The 22,044-nt window shown below is 41.5% G+C and overlaps 1 protein-coding gene across 4 annotated transcripts in view; it reads right to left on the bottom strand.

The window, feature by feature from the left end:
• ZNF608 (zinc finger protein 608) overlaps positions 1-19,533 on the bottom strand; it is a 100,647-nt gene extending 81,114 nt beyond the window's left edge. For 2 of the 4 annotated variants that reach the window (XM_046667838.1, XM_046667840.1), the window contains exons 1-2: positions 17,049-17,593; positions 14,948-16,036 (exon numbers count right to left, since the gene is read on the bottom strand). In XM_046667838.1, coding sequence (XP_046523794.1) covers positions 14,948-15,853 — 906 coding nt within the window. In that variant the 5' untranslated portion in view covers positions 15,854-16,036; positions 17,049-17,593. Of the gene's footprint in view, positions 1-14,947; positions 16,037-17,048; positions 17,594-19,350 lie in introns of those variants that run through there. The other 2 variants (XM_046667839.1, XM_046667841.1) reach the window with 2 other exon arrangements.
• Positions 19,534-22,044: the final 2,511 nt, after the last annotated feature.

The following is a 22,044-nucleotide window of genomic DNA, read 5'->3' as shown; positions in this document are numbered from 1 at the left end:
CTTCTCTTGGCCTCTATTATACAGGTTTTCCATAATCTGAAAATCACTAGCCCAACACGGCTAGCCAGCTGCTTTCCTTCCTTATCGTGGAAGATAACCTTAAGCTCATTCCTTGTGCCATTTTAAAATGCTGAGGGCTTCATCAGATATTAAAGCAATGGATATATGGTAAACATAACACATAGAAATTTAACTCATTTCTCTACATTTTCTGAATATTATGAAATGTGTTTATATGTAAATATTTGGGCATATTTCCATTCCTGTGAAAGAAATGTGTCTATTTGCTTGCCTTGTAGATCACCATGCCACAAACCCCAGCCATTACCCTGGAACAAAGCAGATCTTATTAAGAGCCCCATGGTCTAACTCTTGTCTGCGATACGTTGTTCTTCCCTCTGTCTCTCCTTGTAATTCCAGGTAACACAAATAAAGTTCGCTGTAGAGCCCTATTAGCCTAAAACTTCCAAGCTAATTTACTGGCCCAAGATTTAGGTCAGTGCTGTCCCAACTACAACAGAGGAGGCGACCAATTTCTATCCTTAAAACTCTGATCTGCAGAGGAAGCAAAAGAAGATGGTCTTGAGTAGCTTTAAAAGCATCAGCTCAGATTATTGTACTCATTCCAGCACGACCACGAAATGCAGGAACTGTGAAGAATAAGTGGATACTGAGAAGGAGGATCGTCCTTCCACAGCACTGAGCACCATCTAAGGGCCCCTTTCTGCAAGCTGACTCCCTCCCTGAGCTTCACAGCCGCACATTCAGAGGAGCAGGCTGGCCCAGGCCTCAGAGAGCACCACCGCGAGGGGACACCCCCAAGGCCTGGGCAAGAGTGGTATTTCCCTAAGGTTTGATGAGGTAACTGCCAATGCTCTTTAACCAAGATTAGCGGGTAACAGGAGAGTGGAATCTTCTTAACACCGTTGACAGGAAACCTATTTTGAGCCCAGCAAAGGCCAAACACCTCCATATTAAGAAACACTTTAAAGAGGCAATACTAAATCATTAAACCTTAAAAATCACTTCTCTTCTGGATCCTATCTGCTCATGCTGACTGGTAAATAAACTCTTCAAGCTTTACCTTGACTATACATACACGCATATATATATGTTTAAGTATGTATGTCTCTGTGTGTTCATAAATATATAAGATACAAATATGCTATATTTAGTGACTTACAGTTACTTTACTTTTTTGTTGTTTAGTTGTTGTTTCCCGCACTCCCCCAAAGGGTACTTTGAAATCTTTCCAGTTTTTACAATTAAACCTAACCATCTGGACTCAAATCTTCACATTCACTAAATTAGTCACAGATTTTGTGGGTAAGCTGAGAAAGTAAATGGTATGCTCAGTGCTAGGATTTACACCACATCTACCACAGCAAAACACTCTCTCTCCAATAACCTCTCCAATTATGCACGCACATTCAGGCTCAAATAACACAGAGGCAGCTATCCCTCACTACACAGAATATGTGCACAGTTAGTCCTACTCTTTAGGTCCAGACGCGAGTTACAACAGGCCCAAAATGAACTTCTCCAAAAACCTTTCAGAATTTATTTTACAGACAAAAGGTAAAACAGTACCTATTTTTCCATCACCATTTAACTTCCTCCTACTGCTACTGTGCGCTGACAAGCTGCTCAGCCAAACTCAGAGGCAATTTGATGAGATCTGTATCTATGTTTTGAACACCAGCAAAAATGTGATTGGAATACACTGGGCGTTCTGTAGATTTCTCTAGTACGAGAGTGTTCGAACTTCTTCAGATTTCACTGTAAGCGTCAGAAAAGGAAAATTCAACATGTTTAAGATTCAATATACCCAGAGAGCTGAAATCCAACAAGGGCAAGGGATTTCGTGTTGTCATCTAACCACCAGTAAATAGCCGTACATATTACAGAACTTCCATTAATCTAAAACTGGACAGGATTATCTGCTGGAAGTAACTCCACGGCTATACTAAGTCCAGGTAAGTGGAAAACCTGGCTTCTACAAGAAAATAATGTACATGAATTTATAACCAGCCCATGGTGTCATATGCTGGCCTTTCAAAGGAGCCTTTAACTAAGCCTTTAATATGAGCTAAAACAGAAAGGAGTAGACTTTGGTGTAAGCACGTTTATAAACATTTTTCAGAGCATCTTAAAAAGGTTAGCACTTTTCCTTCCACATTTCATATGGGCAACAAAAAGCATCCACTCACCTAGTATACAGAACAGGTTAGAGAGGAAGAACCAGAGACAAGGGGAACCCTTGTTAATATGCAGGAAGCTCAGCACTGGTTCCTCAGTTCTTTATGTGCAAGTGAACACGAACTAAACTCACTGAAATACACGCTATGTTTGGGGGGATTAAAACCCTCAGAAGCATTCACATTGTGGAGGCACTGACAATCCGATAAAAAAAAAACCAACTTTCTTTCCAGGAGGGATTAAAACCGCAAGGAGATTTCAAGCTTGCAAAGCCTCTAGGTTGTCATAAACATTAACATGAGCTATGGTTTTTATCTTTGCACTTTTGTTTTGGTTTGCTAAGTAAACCTAGCTTGAGCACATATTAACAGTCGAACAACACACAAAGAAAGCAAACTTCGGTGAGCATTTGCAGGGACTTACCTCTTTGGTAAAACATGATTTGGGGTGTTTTTTTTTGCATGATTTTTAAAAAGCTATTTACACAAATTTAGTTTCCTTAGTGACTATGACAGTGCTAAATTTTATGAGATTTAAAAGTCTGAAATTTTAAAAATTATGTTGGATTGCTCACAGAAGTAAAATCTAGTCTCTTTCTTCCCTAATATAGAAAATAATAACAGAAAAGCATCCAGAATGAACATTAAAAAGTCACTAGTTTGACAAGGCTGAAAACATTCAGAGCTATCTCTTTACACCCTTTGTTCCCCCATTCCCATAATCCTCCTGTTGCTCACCACCCCCCAATAGAAACAGATCTGTAAAATGAAGCTATCAGCCATGATTTAGACTCAAAAAATCAAACCGTTTTAAAAGGATCATGATACCAAAAGAATAATACCAGAACTTAGTAAGGAGAAAATAAAACAAGATCATGTTAAGCCAGATTAACATATTTAAAAGTTCAATTTATCAAATATGCATCAAGTAACTAATGATTTTAATGTTACAGAAGGAATGGGCTTTTTCATGGCCAAACAGAATACAAAGACATCATGTAGAAACAATACTTGGAAGCATCCTGAGTTACCATTACGGTGGCAGTTTAGACACAGAAGAGCACTTTGACTTGATAAAGGGTTTGACTCCCAAGAAGACTAATGTAAAAATAAAAACAGTGAATTGGGGAGTATTCAAAATGATACTTCTAGAAAACTACACTTTATTAGTGATTTCCTTAAGCCTATTATTCATAAAAAGATTAGAAGGACAAACTACAACTACAATGGCAACAAATGCCATGATTTCTGGTCTTCTACTGTAAGATATAATCTAGTCCTAAAGAAAAAAAGACATCCTGAAATTCTGGCTGCCAGGCAACAGCTCTTCCTCCTCAAACTGCTATACCACTTCACTGTGGCTGCTGCAGAGTTCTTCTCTATTCAGTACCACGGCCACTAACTAATGAAATAGTGGGGCATTTCTGTAAACGGTCGCAATTATTCAAGACATTGCACTGTCTAGGGCCAGTTTAACAAAGCCTTTCCACCAACCACCCCCTTTCCCACACACCTTCTTCCTAATTTTTACTCCCTACCTCCACTGCCACCACCACCACCACCACCATTCCCCCTCATTTGAACAAACAGGGAAATTCAGCAACAGCCACACTGTCCCTCTCTCAGTTGGAAGAAGCTAAGTTTTTAGCTTCCTGACTAGGCAGCAAAGAAATGACAACCTGCCTCTGCATTCCTCCCCTCTCTCTTTACAGCTTACAAAGTACACTTGGCCAGGAAGTTCTCACCATTAAACAATTCATTCTTCTTCTGCAAAAAACAGGGGTAAAAACAGGTGAGCATGATCACAAAACATAACACTGGGCATTCAATTCCTGTACCTTATGGCCTCATTCTTTTACCTCCTGGTCCATAGGATTTGGTGACCAAATAAATCTTAATCTGTAAACAAATGGTTTGCTCTACAATTAGACCATTCATTCTTTTTTTCCTTTTTTTCCAAACTGCTTGGCGGTTACCCAACCCAGAGACTTCTAGGTTCTTCCATTATTTAGTGCTCCCAATGGTTAAAAGGCAATAAGCTCATTTGGAGTTTATAAAACTATGCGCCATCAACAAAAGCATGTAATGCTTCCAAGACGCACAGTGGCTTCTACACACACAATGGGGAGCTGTGTGTAGTCTCCCCCAAAACAAAAATGCCCAGCCCCAATTAAGCGCCCTGGGGGCCTTCAAAGCAGTTATGCTAAGTTGCAAATACAGCAAGATCCACTTGAACTCCAACTGTCTTGTGTGCTTTTCCCTCCCAAGGTAGGGAAAAAGCCGGGCAGACTGACCTCATTAAAGGGTAATTAGTGAACACCGGGACTTGAGGGGCTAGCACAATCGTGCCTATTGAGCATTTCACTATGGGGCCACTATTTTCTTTTTTTTCTTTTTCTTTTTTTTAACCCAGGAGGTCTCTGCAGTCTGAAAGGCCCGCATTTTAAATTTTTAAGGATTTCAATCTGGCCATTTTTTCTACTACCAGTCATAGAGTAAGAAGAAAGGGAGGAACGCAAACAACGCTCCTTCTTCTTTTGTGGAATTCTGACATAGCTAAAAGTTTCTAAGTAGAATAGATAATTTATATTCTGTATATAATAAATAATTTAAAATAAAATAAGTTTTGCTTTAAATGAAGTGAAATAAATGCTCCGCCTCCTGGTTACAGAGATTGAAAACAGCACATTAAAAAAAGGGCATTATAAATCAATCAATATAGGGCTTTTATGATTATATGTGACAATGATGTTGGAAAAAAACACAATTGATCTGTTTACATGTGAAGGTGTTATTTAGAAACTAATACAAAGTAATGTGATCAACATAACCAGTTTACCATCAATAAAATTCTTCACACCTCTTTAAAGCTCATTATTACTGTTGATATCAATCTGCCAAGATGCTGAGGACTGAGCGCTACTATAAAATGCACCAGTAAATTTGCCTGTTTACATTCTTGAACTTCAGAGCACCACCTTTCCGAAAAAACAAAGCCACAGAACTACTGCCTTGGTACTAAAATTCGCCAGCACGTGAGAAAGTGGTTTTTAAGGCAACTAATAAATAAATCTAAACTTGACCTTCTCAGCAACCAAGATTTAAACAACTCTAATCAGGCAGATCAGTATCTTTAAAACAAAACAAAAACAGTGAAAAGGAGGAAACAGAGTTGGAATAATGATCTCCCTCCAAGCAGAACCATCCCAAAACTAGAGTCTAGCACATTCTCCTAACAGTGGATTATGTAGCAGGGTAAGGGGCACTAAAGTCGCAGTCGACCATGCCTACTGCAGCCCCAAAGTTCCAACAGCTTCCAGACAGTGTGCTCAGAACAGTGTGCCCGGAGTCTAGTCACAAACGTGTAGAATAAAATTAATGTGCACAGTGACATCTTTAATGCTGTCCCTGTATTTGTTAAGCCACTTAATCACCCAGTTAGTTTATCTGGGTTTATGGCTTTTGAATATCAAATTAAAGAATTTAGAAGTGTGTAACAAGCCTTTGTATTTTGGCCAACTATACTTAAACTATATTTAGAAGTAAATGTGTGTATTTGTGTTCTGTTAAAACACTGCACCAGACCCCTCCATTAAATTTGGGCAAACATCCTTGTTTTATTTATTTGAGAAATACTACAAAATGTATCTGCGTAGCTTAAACATATGTAATACATTTTGAGAAATCTTGAAAAGATGGGAAAGACTTACTAAGAGACGGGGGCGTGGGGGGACCCCACTGTACTTGCGCTTTCTTTTTTTGTAATATACCCAGTACATGAGGCTTTGAGGAAAAAATGCAAATCCTGGAAGTCATTCCAAACAGTTGGAAACTATTCCTCTTAAAGTAAATCCAAAGGCTCAAAAAATAAATATTCAAGAGCATTAATTTGTTTCTAGATGTGTGCGTGCAAGTAAAACAGCAGTCATAATGTGGAAATTTCAGTCACATTTTGCAACTAATTGGAAGCAGATTAGAATTCCGCCCCGGGGGAACGTTGTCAAACTAGAAGCGGCAGCAAATGAAGAAAGAGGTGAGGGCGTCGTGAAGAGCTGACAGATTTACAGCGCTCAGGGCTATAAACGGGTTGGGCCGGGGACGCGGGCGCGTCCCCGCAGCCCCGCCGGGAGCGCGCAGCCCGGCCCGCGGCGCGAGCGGCCACGCCCCCGGGGGCCGGGCCCTCCATCTGCTCCCGCTGCGAGACAATAAACTGGGCCTGCCGAGGAAACCCGTGGACCCCGCAGACTGATAAACTGGAGCAGGCAAAAGTCAGAGGGAGAGGAGGTTTCTTTATTTTAAAAGTGGGGGGAAGGCAGAGAAAAAGAAAGCAGATCGCGGAGGATAATACAGCAATGGAGTAATGGAAACAGCTGCTCGCTTTCTACTTCAGTGTCTGGCATCTGCTGCGGCATCATGGGAAAGGCTGGTGAAGGATTTGGGCAAGGAATGTGAATGCAGACAATTGGCCAAATGGAGGCTGATGCGGAAAAGCTCAATTGCTCTGTTTTAAAATCATGTCGTTCCCTTTGGGGAGCAGAACAAACAATATTACTTAACTCAAATTCCACCTTCAAAGCGGTTTAAAGGTTTGGGAATGTGAATCGCTTTTCAATCAGTGACTCAAGGTGTGAAACAATATAAAGGGATAAAGCCTCGTTGCGGGAGCAGCCTGCCTGCATTGGTCGAAGTGTTCGCCTCATCTTCCACAGATCTTCATGGAGAAGTTCAACTGAAGTACTTTTCTATATATTTCACTTTCTTTGAAAAAAATTATTCTTAAATCACAACTGCTTACTTCTGACCTGACTCATGGGACAATTTCTATGTGTTGTGCCTATTTTCCCCTTGGCTGCAAAGATTCAGTTCTAATTTCATTTCCATCGGGAAAGAATTGGCAAAGAACTAAAACGCAGAAATCCATAACTCAAGTGCTGCTGTGCTAGTCATAAGCCTATAATAAAGCACAGATTTGATAGCATTATCCATGTACTGTGGTGAACCACACACAAATAAACAGTTCTCCGTGAAGAATGAAAACGCGAGGCTTCAGCCCTTCCAATTCAAACATTATTGTTGCTTTTAACATGAGCCATCCATAAAGTCAACTAAGGAGGTGACAGGAAATCCAAAAGTAATCTGGTCTGGCTATGTACACTTTGCCAAAAAAGAAAAGTTAGGAGATGCTTTCCAACTCATCCTAAGGATGTTCTAAGGGAAGAATGCGTAAAACTGTAAAACCTAGGCACAGAAACAAATGGTACTTTGACGCCAAGTGAATTCAAACACACACGTGGTGGGTGTAGCAGGCAGAAAAAGTACAGCCCTCCAATATGGACAAAGCTTGCTAACCTAACAAGGAACAACTTAGACGCAACCTTTGAACCTTCAGTGACTAATGCGACAGACAAAAAGGTGGACCTAAAGCAGCCCGAGGGCCAGATGTGCTTTCCTAAGAAACCAAATGAGGAGTTTTCTTTAATCAAAAGGACGAACAGTGACTTCTAGGAGTTTATGAAAGTGTGACCAATTGGAACTTTGTCGTCTGTTGCTAATTGAAGCATATAAAAGAGTCTATTTCTTAAAACATACAACAAACAGTTTTTTTTTTTTTTAATTCACTTGCCACTTGACAAAAACCAGAATCAAGTTGACTGCTAGAAGATCAGTGCAACCAAAGACCGAGCTATTATTTCAAACTGTCAGGGGAAGGCAGTAAAATTGCTACCAGGTCTCCTTAAGTTACCCTTCAATAAAAAGAAGCCATCAGGGAAATAAGAGGAAAAGAAAACATATCAAAACCTTAAAAGTCCCTTTAAGTAAAATTATACGTCTGTGGCACCATGCCATCTGCTCTCTGGTTAACATAATAAGCCAACCCCACAACCTAAATATCTGCTTTCTAAAATCATTATGTACAGCACAAAATATAATCAATATATTTTTAAACTGTAAAAGGTGCATGCAATATGGCATTATTGGAATATGCCTAAATGTCCCCGTAGGCACATTTTTCTTAAGGTGCTGGCTGACAATGAGGATTCCCAGGAGGCAAGAAGCTCAGTGGTTGAGCTGGAATAGTGGCAGTGAATAATAATGAAACTGGGGTGGGAGGTGGAGATGAGAAAGAAGAGAGAGGAGCTTTGAAAAGTCAGCAGTAGTATTTACGCATCACTTCAAACCCATTTGTCCTAACAGAAACGCCCTTCCCTTTGAGTTCTCTATTACAACTAAAATACATATTTTTAAATTTTCCTTTAGCTTCACTGAGGGGGGAAGCTTTCTGAACACCAGATGAGATCCACGTGGTCCAAGGCCCACTGACCTATCAGAATATAAGAAGTATTTGCTTTGGAATCACTTCAATTCTTCAGGCAAAACCCATAATCTCTTATAATACACTCCCAAAGGTACTTCTAACCAAAATTTAGCAGATATGCAGAACTCAGCTTTAGGAGCAATGTGCCAACCTCACCCTCTGGAATATTCTTTGAGCTTTCAAAATAACATTACAAACAGCCCAACTGCTGGTCAAGCTACTATGAATAGTTTAACAACCTTTCCTTCAGTTGCAAAGGCCTTGTTCCAATTGCCAAAACCTTTAGCTTAAATTAAAAAGAACTTGCAGCAGAGAGAGAATAGTCACTAAAGAAACTTCAGCTGGGACAGAGAATGGGATGCGGAGGGGCCCCTTTACTTTGCAGCAGAGTGGCACATAAAATCTACGGTGACACCTTTTTTTGGAGAATAAAGCCCATACTAACTAAATACTCCCAACCCAACATCTACAATATGCCATAATAACATTTATATACACACACCTAGGAAATAAATACCGGATACAGGGCACCAGTATGATCTCTATAGTAGTCTATAATGTCACCTAGGTCATTTCTGAGGCAGAGATCTCTCCTGTACTCTTTCCCTATAACCTTAAATGTACAGATCAAGAGGGTATTATTACTTATTGACAACAATCCTAGCAAAGAAGGATTACTTCCACTACAACGTTGCTAAAGATAGCCCAATATTTCCTTAGTTCTGGCTTCCATGTTCTACAACAAAGCTATATAAGTAACTTAGGAATAAACTGCTTAGTATTCAAGCAAGACCCTTGATGTTCAGATCACTGGCAAGTTCAGAGTGCTGGCAATCCAAAGTATGGTGTGCTACAGTAATTACTATGAGAAACTTCCAGTGCTTAATATTAAAGAATAGAATAACATGATCCCTCCACCTTTTCTACACCTCTCGAGTGTGTTCAACACGGCAATTATCTCCGTTCAAGAAGCAGAGAGTTTAAACTGCATTGAAACTCAATTATACCTATGACTTTTTAAACATACTCTTCAAAAGGCAGGTTTCATCACATTCAAATCACTGAGCAAAATCTTTTCCCCAACTTATAAAAAATAGATTTCATCCCTCTCCCACGAGACATCTTCAAATGTAAAAATGATTTCTTTTTAGCTTTTGGACCCACTTTGTCACTTTATTAAAGTAGAGGGATCACTGAGCCCTGATGAAGGACGAAGAGAGATCCCATCTGATAAAAACAGTTCGAGGTCCAGGTCTCCCCGACGTCACCACACAGACTAGAAGTGCCACCATTTTGAAAAACCAGATCACACACACGTTAACAGAAAACACATTACTTTGCTACTTTTAAGAATGCAAAGGAACTAGGAGTAGTAGATTTATGATTTAAGTGCTTGTGGCTAAAATAGCTTTCCAATTATCAAGGGCCTCTTAGGAAGAGCAAGAATGCATTACGTGTTAATGACCACAACCAGGGGTCCCTTCTCGACTCTTTTGTCAGAACCGGAGCAGCTCCTCCCTGCAGCTTCACCATTAACATGTCTGTTTCCTGTCAGCCCACTCAGAGATAATGTCATTTATCTCAGGGAGGCACAAGCCCAGTCATTAGCTTCTATAAAAGACCTCAAACAAAGGCCGGATAATGTTTTACCCAGGGCTCTTACTAAAACCAGAACCAAGAAGCTTAGCGTCTAAAAGTCAAGGACTCAAAAGTTATCATCGTTAAAAGAACATTTTGCTCATTATCAACGATCCTAGACTACAGCTCTGAACCAGAGCAAGGTCTGTGCATAGTAAACACCAGTCCAGGGCGCTATCACACACAATTAGATTAACCGATAAACGCTGACCAGAGTTAGCCTGGGAGAGCCTTTGCCCCCCTGCCTCCAGGGGGAAAATTGACAGAATAATTCAGGTACTGACTAAATAGTTAGATCTTTGAAGAACTGACCCCTCGTTGTGATTGCCTGCAGGAACTGAATAACCATTATAAAGTGTTCAATGGCTGGGCTTCTGGAAATCTTTTAAATGAAAGTGGAACTGGTTAAAATAAATGTAGGAACATGTGTTTTCACAGTGTTGCTCATATTACTGCAATTTCAAGTTTCTATGAAGTACCAGGTGAACTTTTTTAGATTTTAAAAAAAACACACAGACACAGTCAAAATTGGAGCAAATCTCAGCCATTCAATCCTTGTTTTTCATGCTGAAAACGAAGAACAGATGGTACTTTCCATGTTGTTTGAATCTGGTTATTGAACACCTCTGTGGTTAGGGAGATTTCTGCTTAGCACTTTCGGCATACATTTCATTTACTAACTATAAAATGCTGCTTAGGAAAAATAAGTCTTTATAACACTCTAATTAAAACCATCTTGCAGCCTAGCAATTTCACTTGAAGAGCATTCTTAACCTCGTGACATTTGGACAATCCCTCCCTCCCCCCTCTTTTTTACAGACTATTTGCAAAGTTATTAAAAGTTGCTAAACATTCTTTATCTCCTTTAGCACAATCTTGATCAGTTGTGTGTGTGTTTGTAAGTTTCTCCAGCAAACCTAGCGTATTTCACATACTCCGCTTACACCTCAGTGCTGTGCCTGGTCAGACAAACACTCCAAGCTCCAGGGATTCTCAGAGAAAACTTCCTTGGAGAATGGGCAGCCCCTCTGCACCCACCTCAAAAAGCCCTGTGACCCTCCGGGGGAAGCCTGTAGAAAAAGAAGGATCAATGCTGACTGGGAGCCACCCTTAGTTACCAACGGTTTTTAACAGCTAAATCCCTTATGTAGCTTTCAAAACAGTTTGCTGTCCTACAACAATGGACTTTGTTCTTTAATTATAGCAAGTGACCTTTCTGCCCTTTTATTTCATAGTAGATAAACTGCACTCCCTAAGCAGAATTTGTAGGGGGCACTATATTTGCGGGGGGGGGGGGGAAAGAGGCATACCGTCCACAAAACTCATTAATCAAAATATGTTCTTTAAACTGCTCACACTCACTTAGAAAATGTGCCAGAATTCCCTAGTGAAGTGTAAAAAGGCTTCTACAAGAGAATAAAATAAAATGAATGATATCCTTTATAGACGGGTCCATTTGCAGACACCACCTTTAGGCTGTTAAGGACCAGCTTAATGAAAGCAGTATGATATTAGAGAAATAATTCTCTTTTCTGAATATGTACTGAATGGTCAGAACCTTAAGACACAACTATAAGATCTCTTGTGCTTTCCATGTCTATTTAAGCATCCGTTGTTTTTAAGAGTTCTTTTTATATATTTTTTGAATTTTCCAGCCATCAAATAGACGCATTTCCTCTATTTAACTATTCAGCCCAGCCGAATGCCTATGTCTGATAAGTCAAAACTTACAGATGGCCTAGGAGGATACATGCAGAAGAGCCTCACTACAGGCTATTATGCTTCAAAAGAAAGGAGGGGGAAGGTGGAGAAGCAGGTTTTAACAACCAAAAGCCAACCTGTCAAATCTACTTATTCAGACATGTCACTGGTGGCTTAACCACAAAATGGGCTATAGAAATATAGCTCAAACATCTTAGAATTATGGCATGTTTTGATTTTGTTCACGTATTAAGGGAGTGGCAAATTTTACAACATACTTGTGGTTTCCACATAAAGGAGCAGAACACTCATTGATTTAATTAGGTTTCATAAGGTCCAATTTATCATGTTTTACATGACTTTGTGTAGTGAAGAAACAGAATAAACAGACCAAAAATAGACACTTAAGCATGCTGTGAAAATTAACCGGTGACAGCGAGTCTTCTGAATCTCCTGTGAACCTTCCAACCAGGGGAAAAAAAAGCACACACACATACACCCACCCCACCCCCCCCCCCACTGGTTTTCACTTTGGGCCCCTCATAAGCCACATCTGACTGCTGAAAATTAATCATCTTCACTTTTGAGGCACTTACTCTTCACAAACCCAGATAATCCAGCAAAACTGAAATTAAAACATTTATACAAAATGTCAAAAACCCTTTCTCAAAGATGCCTCAGTGTTGAGACATTTTGGGAGGTAAAGCTTGTCCTATTAAACCTTGCCCTCAGTAGGTATCCTTGCATCATTAGGAAGTATTTTTTAAATTGAAGTCTAGTTTTACAAAGCCATGAGCTGGTGGATTAGTTACTTCCCTGGGTGGCATCTGTGCAAGGGAGTGCCATCTCTGTGCCAAGGATGAAAGCATTCTTAAGACAAGTCGTTCTGGGGAGGGGTGGGGGCGGGGAGAAAAGCCTGAAGCAGCAGGGCTGGAGATCCTGAGCCAACACCCCAGGCTGACGGAGAATGGCCAACAGGGCAGGATCCAACCCCCTCGGAGCCATCCCTGAAGGGTCCCTGTGCCAACACCAGGAGCTCTGGCCGGCGGCGGTGGAATGAATCCGAATGCCCTGTGCTTTCTCCCCTCCCCCACCCGAGCCCCATCATGACTTGTTTGCTCTTCATTTATGTAATTCACATTATCACATTTATGCTGCTCTGACTGAAGATGAGTTGCACATATATGAATAATTTAATTCTTCCATTCTTCATCCAGTTTCCTCTGTGACTGGAAACTGAAAAGAACACAAAAACTGGAGAACCGACACCACGCTCTAATCTCAGTTGCCATGACAGCAGCCTTTGAGATACTGAAATGTTCCGATTGCCAGCTAAACAAAATTGTTGAATGTGAACATTTGGCTGGAAGATTAAAAGGCTAAAGGGAATGCAAAAGGGCAGTACCTCCCACATTCCAGGCAGCAGTGAATCCAATCAAATGGCTCTGACTCCTTAACCACAGCCATTGTGAGCACTGGATTAGGGCAATTCATCTAGATAGTTAGAGCAGATTAGAACTGCAATTTGAGGACTATTGGCAACAAAAGCAAATGCCCTACTGTACTAAGTTATAAGATTTCAGAACGCCTTTTAGCAGAAGTGATGTGAAACTTTCCATGTCAACACAAGAATTGAAACGTGGATTTTTAAAAATTCATTTAAACTCACCGGTGTAAAATGCTATCTGACCAAGGAGACAAGAATAAAAGGGTTCAGAGCTTTTTTTGCGATTTTGGCATTATCTACACCTTAATGTACCTTCATCAACTTCTAAAAGCATAAAATCAAAACTTTATTCCTGAACTCCAATTTCAATCTTGAACACTCAAAAACAAAAATATAAAGGTTTAAATAGAGAGCAGTGAATAATTGTACACAGAAATAATTACCCCAAGGCATTTTACAATTCTGATCAAGTAAGGAATAGCAGAAATCAAATTATTTAAAAAGCATATTTGCAAACAACGAAGCCACAATCCACATGCTATGAATTTTGCTTCTGCAAGGCACCATCTGTAGAATTAATCTAAAGATTAATTTTATAGAAACATCACGCACTCCCTCAGCTCCCAACCTGCCCAGGGGACAGAGCCCCTTCAGTCCCGGGACGTGAGTGCACAATTGCCACACCAGTAAGTCACAGGCCTCCGGAACTAAGCAGCACAACACTGGGGGCAGTTTCTCAAAGGCAGTGTCTAACCAGACTTTAAGACAATGACAAAGAGGGAAGGAAGGGTCCAAATTGCCTGAATCAACAATCCCCATTCCTCAAATGCAATGCATAACTAGCATCCTTTGGCTCTGCTTTCACATTTCAGGAACACCAATCCACTGTCTTTTTCACTCTTACCAACCTTTCAGCTCCCTAGTCAAGCTAGAAATCCAAGTGATAACACTCTTAAATCTCCAGCTAAGAACTGGGCAAGGGAACAAGGCTAGAGTCTTAGCAGCCACCAAAACCATTCCATTCCACACAGTTATGACATCAATGACCCCAGGACACCAAGGCTGGGGTTTAATTCAGAACCAATAACAGGATGATACCCTTTGATAGAACTACTCTGGAGAATGTAACAAACAAATAAATGGGTTGAGGGTGGAGTGTAAATTAGAATCCTCAGCATACCTCTCCAGGGAGGGAACGTGAACCCTGCACGTAAGGACACATTACCAGAAATATTAGGACGTGTAAATTAAAACAGAAGACAGTTCTCCTTAGGGGAGAAACCAGGACAAGAGTCAAGTGGGTGAATGCACAGGTTTTCTATTAAAAGCACACGGCAACTGGCTGACTGGCCAGGAGCCCTCCTGCAGGGCAAAAGGTACTGAGAAGACTCAGGCCCTCCCACCTGGGGACCCAAACACTAGCACCACAAGCAGCAGCAGCAGCAGAAGCGAGAGCTGAACACTGGCACCCAAGCAAGCTCCCCCATACCAAATGTTCGAGGAAAGGATGCAGATAATAGAAATCTCACAAAGAACCAGAAAGCACGAACAAGAAGAGTAAGGCACACAGAGGCACACCCCCCACACACCCACACAAATGCACACAAAGAGGAAAGTGGAAGATCTAGGAAGGCGACTTTATCCTACCTTCTCAGTTTTCAGTTTCTTGATTCGCCTGTGGCTCTCCTCCTCCTCCTCTTCCTTCTTTACCAACATAGAGTTTCCCATGAGCCCTGAATCCGGGGCACTTTTGCTAACTTCCCCTGCAGCCGCGACGCTGCCACTCCCAGTGCCCCCGCAGTGGAAGGGGCTCGCGCCGCCTCCATTGCTCTTGGCCCCAAAGCCATAGAGGTGCCCCCCGGAAGGGGCCTGGCTGCCACTGCCATTCTGGTGGCCCTGAAGCAGGTCGTGCTTGTCCTTCCTGGATTTCCCCGCATCCTTATCCCGCTTGGCGCCTCGGCTGCTCTGGCTTTTACCTGGCTTCTCCTCTTTGCTTTTCCCACAGGAGGCCGCCCCCGCGGTGGCAGCGGAGGTGCCGGTGCTGGTACTGTTGCTGTTTGGGTTGCCGCCGCCGCCGCTGCTCACACTTTGACCCAGCGCTGAATTCATGCCAGTTGCCTCTCCAGGGCGCCCTTGGACTTCCTGCCTCTTGCCAGTGCTGCTGATCTCGGGAATCCCATACAAGGCAGCAGAAGGCAGAGATTTATTAGCATCCTTAGAAGTTTTACTCCTTTTCACTTTTGATTTGCTGGTCTCTTTGTGTGAATTCCCCTGGGGAGCAGAGGGCTGAACAGAAGCAAATTTTAGGCCATCAGCTAAGGCTGCGGTAGCACCGGCCCCACTGGAGGCCAGACCTCCACAATCCTTAGAGTTGCTGCTGCTAGTGGTGGTGGTGGAATTATTCATCTCAAATTTCTGTCTGTCCTTCTCCAAATCAGCGTCCAAATCAATTATTAAATTTCCAACCCCGATTTCCCAATCATCGCCACTGTCATAAGTATCAACTGTATTTGGATCCACACCTTTTCCTGCCGTGGAAATGTTCACTGACATCCTGAAGATGAGCTCTCTAGAATAAAAATCCGATGAACTTTCCTTTGGAGATGAGGGGACATTCGTTTAGCTCCGCTGGGCTTTCTCTTAAAAAAAAAAAAATCTTCTAATCTTCCTCTTCTTTTTCCTGCCCCAGGAATGTGTCCAGGGATCTTACACCCTTCAGTCCAGGTCCACCTTTTCCTGTGAAGGGGGAAAAGTCGAATATTTCTTGTCTGGGTGTTACCAGAATAAAAACGATTAATACTGGGGAGTCAGTAAGGGGTACAGGGAAGGATGGAGAGTAAGGTGGCTCATGTATTGTCTCCACAGTCCAATATCGGTTTTAAAGGAATATAACCAAACCCGAAAAACATACCCATGACAGTAAGCATCTTACAGTAGCTAAAAAAGAAAATCCCTTTATCAACAACACAAGGATAATCACTTTTTTAAAGGCATTAAAATATCTTAAGGATCTGAGTCAAGTCCAGAAAGGTTTTAAAAAAAAGAGAGTTTAGGATTTTTTTTTCTAACACATACATGTGATCTCTCAACCCCAGAAACACAGCCTGAACACTCAGACGAGGGAGGAACACGGCTTTAAACCCTCACGGTGTCCTAGATCTTGCAATTTCAAAGACCAGACCCTGGAAGTTTTCTGAGGCTAGTTTCAGAATGATGCTGCTAAATTTTCCATATTTCTAATTTTATTACTTCTTTTTTACAAATTGTCTGGGCAATCTGGTTTTTGTTCCCAGTAAGGAACAGAAAAAAACAACCAACACCCCCCCCACACACACACATACCCCCTCCTATCCTCTATTCCCCAACAGTTTAAACAATTTTATTTTTGAAATATACACACGTCTTTAAGAGCATTTCTCTATAGAAAAGACAGTGTTAAATAAAAGGCTCAGTATCTGCTTTTTGAGAAAAATATTACACCCAAACAATTCTACCATATTCCTAGGTCACAGACTTGCTCAATCTGTTAAATATGGTGCTACTGACTGTACGGGCAAACTGATTAAGACATACACTTTAAGTGATCTGCGCCAAGGTGGCCTCAATGACCGCAAATGAGTGTGTGTTTGACAAAGATCAGTTAAAACGGTTTTTAAAGGGATCAGCCCCTTTTTAACAGTTGATTGTCAAGAAAAAAATAAATAAATATACATACACACACACACACACACACACACACATTGCTTACCTTTAATCCTTTATCATTTTTTAATTAGGCCAGCAAATCAAAATGCCTTTGCCACTCCACTCGGCAAATAAGCCTGTGCCTCATTTTACTTAAACACCAAATGATCAAGAAGGAAGAAACCAAATAACACATCTCAGCCAGAATAATCACTCGATAACATTATTCCACCTCCCCACCCCCCTTTTGGCAAACGGATCAGGAGTCCTTTTCTCCTTAAAAAAATGTGTCACTGTACAGCTGGAAGATAATGTTTCACATTCACAACAGAAGCACCAAAGGTTTTTTTTCCTCTTAACAAGCATCGAGAATAATAGTTTTTTAAAAAAGAGAGAGCTTAGAGAAAAAAGTTTTCCCAACTTCTCATTCCGCCTTCAGTTCCAGACTTCAGAGTCACCGTGATCAGTAAGTAATGCTCCCATGTAGCAAACCTACAGGCGTCCGCTAGTAACAAGACAGAATGTGCTAACATCGGGATAAATTAGTGAAAGGGAAGAAAGAATAAGAAGAAAGGACTGAAAATCTGGGCTGGATTCCGCCTGTTAGTCGGGAAGTGGCATTTTTCCGCCCGTCCTGACAGATTTGATTTCTTGAACTAACTTAAGAGGAAAGGAGGGGGAAGAAGAGGGGGAGGAGGAGGAAGAAGAAAGGGTGGGATGAGAAGCGGAGCGAAAGGAGAAAAAGAAAGGTGTGGAGGGGGAGGGGAGCGGAGGATTCAGTGAGCTGATAAACCAGTTATAACAGCATTCGCTCGGGGCGGGGGGCGGAGGGCAGTGGGGTGGGGAAAATAACGGCATTTAAAATTGGTTCAGTCTTCGAAACCCAAAGGATGTGATGTTTTCCTGTTTTATGTTGTTTTAAGAAAAAGGAACCGAGTTCCTAGTATAGTCCCCAAGGGGGAAAAAATCCGCTGTCGCCCAAGCCGATCAGTCATGTGGTAATTCGATAATTAGAGTCAAAAAAAGATTTTTTTTAAGGCGACCTTTTTCAGGACAGTTTTTCTCATTTATAGTCGCAGCAAACGGTGCGTCTCCCTTTTATTTATTTTTCTCTCCTCCTCCTCTCTCGCCCACCCCCTCCTGTGTTTAGTCAGATGGCCCCGGAGCTTGGCTTAGTATTTTTAATTAGCTGGGGTTTGGAAGCTAAAAGCAGTAATGAATTGTTGATGGATTGGAAGTGGAGAGTCGCTTTGCTGGAAATGTCGGGGCTGGGAGAGGGGGATGGGCGAGTTAGCAACAACCAACCATCTAAAAGGAGCGATTTTGTTACAGTGCAAGCCTTTCACATCACGTGAGGATCAAGGGCTCAATTGGTTGTCGTGAGAACAAAAATGGTGACAAGCGTATCAAGAAAATACTGATCTGGTCTTTAAAAAAAAGCTGAAGGTCTCTCCCCTCCCCCTGCACACACTCTCCCCCCGCCGCCGCCTCCCCCCCTGCAGTGGGCGCAGCTACAAGTTATGAATGTGAAACATTTCTCGCAGATCTAGGATCTCGGAACTTCGGAAGGAGTGAAATGTAATGAGCACAAGAGCAAAGCAGATGTTTTAAAGAAACACCTTATAAACCTTTCCTCAACTTATCTCCAATTTGTCGGCTTTCCCAAGAGGCCTAGGCAAGGGGGGAGGGCACCTCCGAGCTACTTGGGTTTTAGGGACCCCCTCATGTCTTAAACAAAGAAAAACATTTTGCTACCTCCCAAGCCAGGTCCTGTAATAAACACACCATTGTTACTATTTGTGGGTTTGTTTGGGTTGGGTGGGGCTTTTTTTTTTTTCCTAATGGTGTTTTTGCTGCTTGCTTTTTTAAGGAGGTGGAAAATGGTAATTATAACCATTACATGTAATGGGTGACTATTCCCTTGTTCAGTATTAAATTATTGGGCACTAGTATGTGACAGGAGACAGAAATCGGCTTGTTCTGCCCTTGCCCCCATTTTCCTGGCTCTGTTTGGAAGAGGGTCTTGCCCAGCTAGGATAGGAGAGGAAGGGGGTGAGGTGAGCTAGAGAATGGACACTGCAGATCAGGATATGTAACTGTGTCACTTTTATTCTCCTTGGGTTAGAGCCCAAAAAGTAATTTACTCTAAGTTACCCCGAGTGCCCAGTCAAGCTTAATTTGTGTGAAGAAGTTACAAATGCTTCACCCTCCACTGAATAAAATTCACCCTTCCTGGGTTGTTGTTCTCAATGCAAAAGCCAAACCCTGTAACTAGTTCCTCATTTCAATGCATAAAACTCGCACATTCCCCTGCATGAAGTCCCCGCTAAGTGCTATATAGAGACACACCACGCAACCGTACTTACGGTCTGTATTGGATCGAGTTGACCTTTTCCTTCTAACTGCATTGAATGTGTTTGGTTGCAGCCGCTTTATTTTGGAAATTATAATCTCTTCAACAAATTTATTATTAAAGAAGATGGACCATCAAATGTCACAGACCGTCCTGTGTATTTTTTATAAAAGCAAAAATTAAAATTAAAAAAGAAAAAAGAAAGAAAAATCCCCCTGGTGCACACACACAACAAGCTTGTTCTGCAACACTGAAATCAGGACTGAAACACAACACACACACAGGGGGAGTGGAGCAAAAGGAGCTCTCAGCCTCTATACCTGAAAGGGACTTTTCTTTGTTCCCATTGCCCTTTCGCATCGGGCCAATCAGAGAGCAGCTTTTATGAAACTGGGCTTTCTCATTGGCTAGCTGCTTTCTCTTGGCTACTGTAGGGGGTTGAGATATACACACGTATAAAACACACACTGAGAGCGGGTGGGGGTGCGGTGGGGGGTGGTTGTGGAGACAAAGCGTTTTATTTTCCAACCAGATTGGGGTTGAGGAACCTCCTGCAGTAAGAAGAAAAAAAAAATGGTGCGCCCATTTCAATTACTACATCATTCACATAAAACACTTATTTATTAAAACAAATCTCAAACAGACTGCGAGGAGAGGATGTCGATAAATACAAGTTTGATTGTGTTATCTTGGGGGAAATAATGTATGTGATCGCTCGGTGGCAGAGGGAAGCCAAATGAGCCACTAGCGCGTAGCGAGGAGAAAAGGGAGGGTGACTGTGAGGAAACCACTGCGAGCGTTTTGCTGGCTTCTCTTCCGTGTTGCAAGGACTCGGCAGCGCGAACTCCCGAGACTGATTTTCTGTATTGCAGCTTCTGGCTTTCAACCCTCCCCCACCACTTTGCCCTTCTTCCAATTTTTTTTCCCCCCTGTGTCTCTCTTTTTACTTTCTGATTAAATAAGAAAAATCGATCTGGGGGTAAAGGCGGTGGTGGGGAAACAAGTAACCCTTTCGTTTCCAGTCTCCTGGTCTACAAGCACTGAAGTGTGAACGCTGGCAACCGTTTAACCACCACGACGCGAACAGTTCTTCCCTGGAATTAGTAACAAATCTTTTCCACCTGGCCCTGGGCGACTCCAAAAAAATAAAAAATAAAATAAGGTCCCAGCCAACCATATTAATACCTCGGGCCAGCCTCATTTTTTAAAAAATCGATTTGTGGGAGATAAATGTACTAGGAAGATTAACCCGTTAAACAGTCCCCCTCCGCGTTTTTAAACCGACGGATTGCAGAGCTCGTCTTCCGCCAAATCTTTCACCCCGTCTTGGGGAGAGACGGGTGTCAAATTCCTCTGACCGCTACACCGCAATCATCCAAGAATACAGAAATATTTTAGAATTTACTGCAGGACAGATGCCAACAACCAAGTTAATGGGACTCTGAGGTCACAGGATAAGAGAGGGTAATATGAAATAACAAGTTCAGTATTGTACCGTAACAGCCAACATAAGTTAATGCCTTTATATATATCACACCTTTAGAGCACTTTTGATTTTTCATTGTTATTTTCCATTACTTTTAGGAGCTCTCATATAGATATTTTAAAGGATACTCTGAATTTAACTGAAAGTATCATGATTACAAGTTTTAAAGATCCAGCATTACTGGGATTATAATTTCCACATGACAACTGGTATTTAAGAATGTGTCTTAACTGAGTCAGATAGACATATTAAGTGAATTAGTGTTAGCAGAAGATAGCTTATGACGTAAACATTCAATGATGACTTTGTGGATCAATAAAAATATTTATGTCACATGTTTTAAGTAATGGCTATTGACTCCTGTTTGAGCTTTCAGTATATTTAGTTCATTAAAAAAATTGCCAATTAATTGTTTCACTACCCAAGATGAACTAGATTTGATGCTGCAAATAGTAATAAACAGCAGTTTCCACCCTTTCCTGGGCTAAACTAGAGGAATGCAATCTGTGTAGTCCTTAGATCTCCCTAAATAGATTTGGATTCAAATAAAAGCTGTACATTAACAAGTTAAATGGGGCAAATTAGATCTGATACCACTTATCCTCTATTTTAGCTTTCATGTTTGTTTTATATTTTTGAATGTACAGATTTTACAATTTGTGTATGTCCATTGATAACACAGCATCATATGGTGATTTTTAACTTTTCTTCTTTTAGAAGAGTGGTTCCTCAAAGGACCAGGATCACTCTTGGGCACTTCCTGGGTCCCTGGAGTATTGTGTACGTTTCAGCCTTTGGAAGCCCATGGCTACCCCATATGTTATATCAGTTTGGAAAAATCAATGGTTAGCTCTTAAGATGACTGGGCTTCAAAAGACGTAGAAAATAAGACCTGGCGAAGCTGGAAAAGAGTAGAAGCAGTCCAACACACTCCCTTGGTGAAAACAAATCACAGGGTCTGCAGCATAGATTTAGTGTAACTAAAACCAAAATTTAGCCTTTTAAACTTAATCTGATCTAAGCCTAACTTCAACACCTAACCCTAAATCTTAAACCTTTTTGATAAACCGCTCTGGTCAAAGACAAAAGCTTATGCCAACTCAGTCACATATTTAACCCAAATCATTTTGATCAGTTAAAGCCTTTTCCTTCCACTCCAACATCTCCACACTCGATGGGCACCCCAGCCCCACAGCCTGCCCCCAAGTTCTTCCAGGAGAC

The sequence above is a fragment of the Equus quagga genome, chromosome 7 (genome assembly GCF_021613505.1).
Source record: "Equus quagga isolate Etosha38 chromosome 7, UCLA_HA_Equagga_1.0, whole genome shotgun sequence".
NCBI lineage: Eukaryota > Metazoa > Chordata > Mammalia > Perissodactyla > Equidae > Equus > Equus quagga.
The sequence above is the reverse complement of the archived record's forward strand: the minus strand, read 5'-3'. Positions and strand labels throughout refer to the sequence as shown.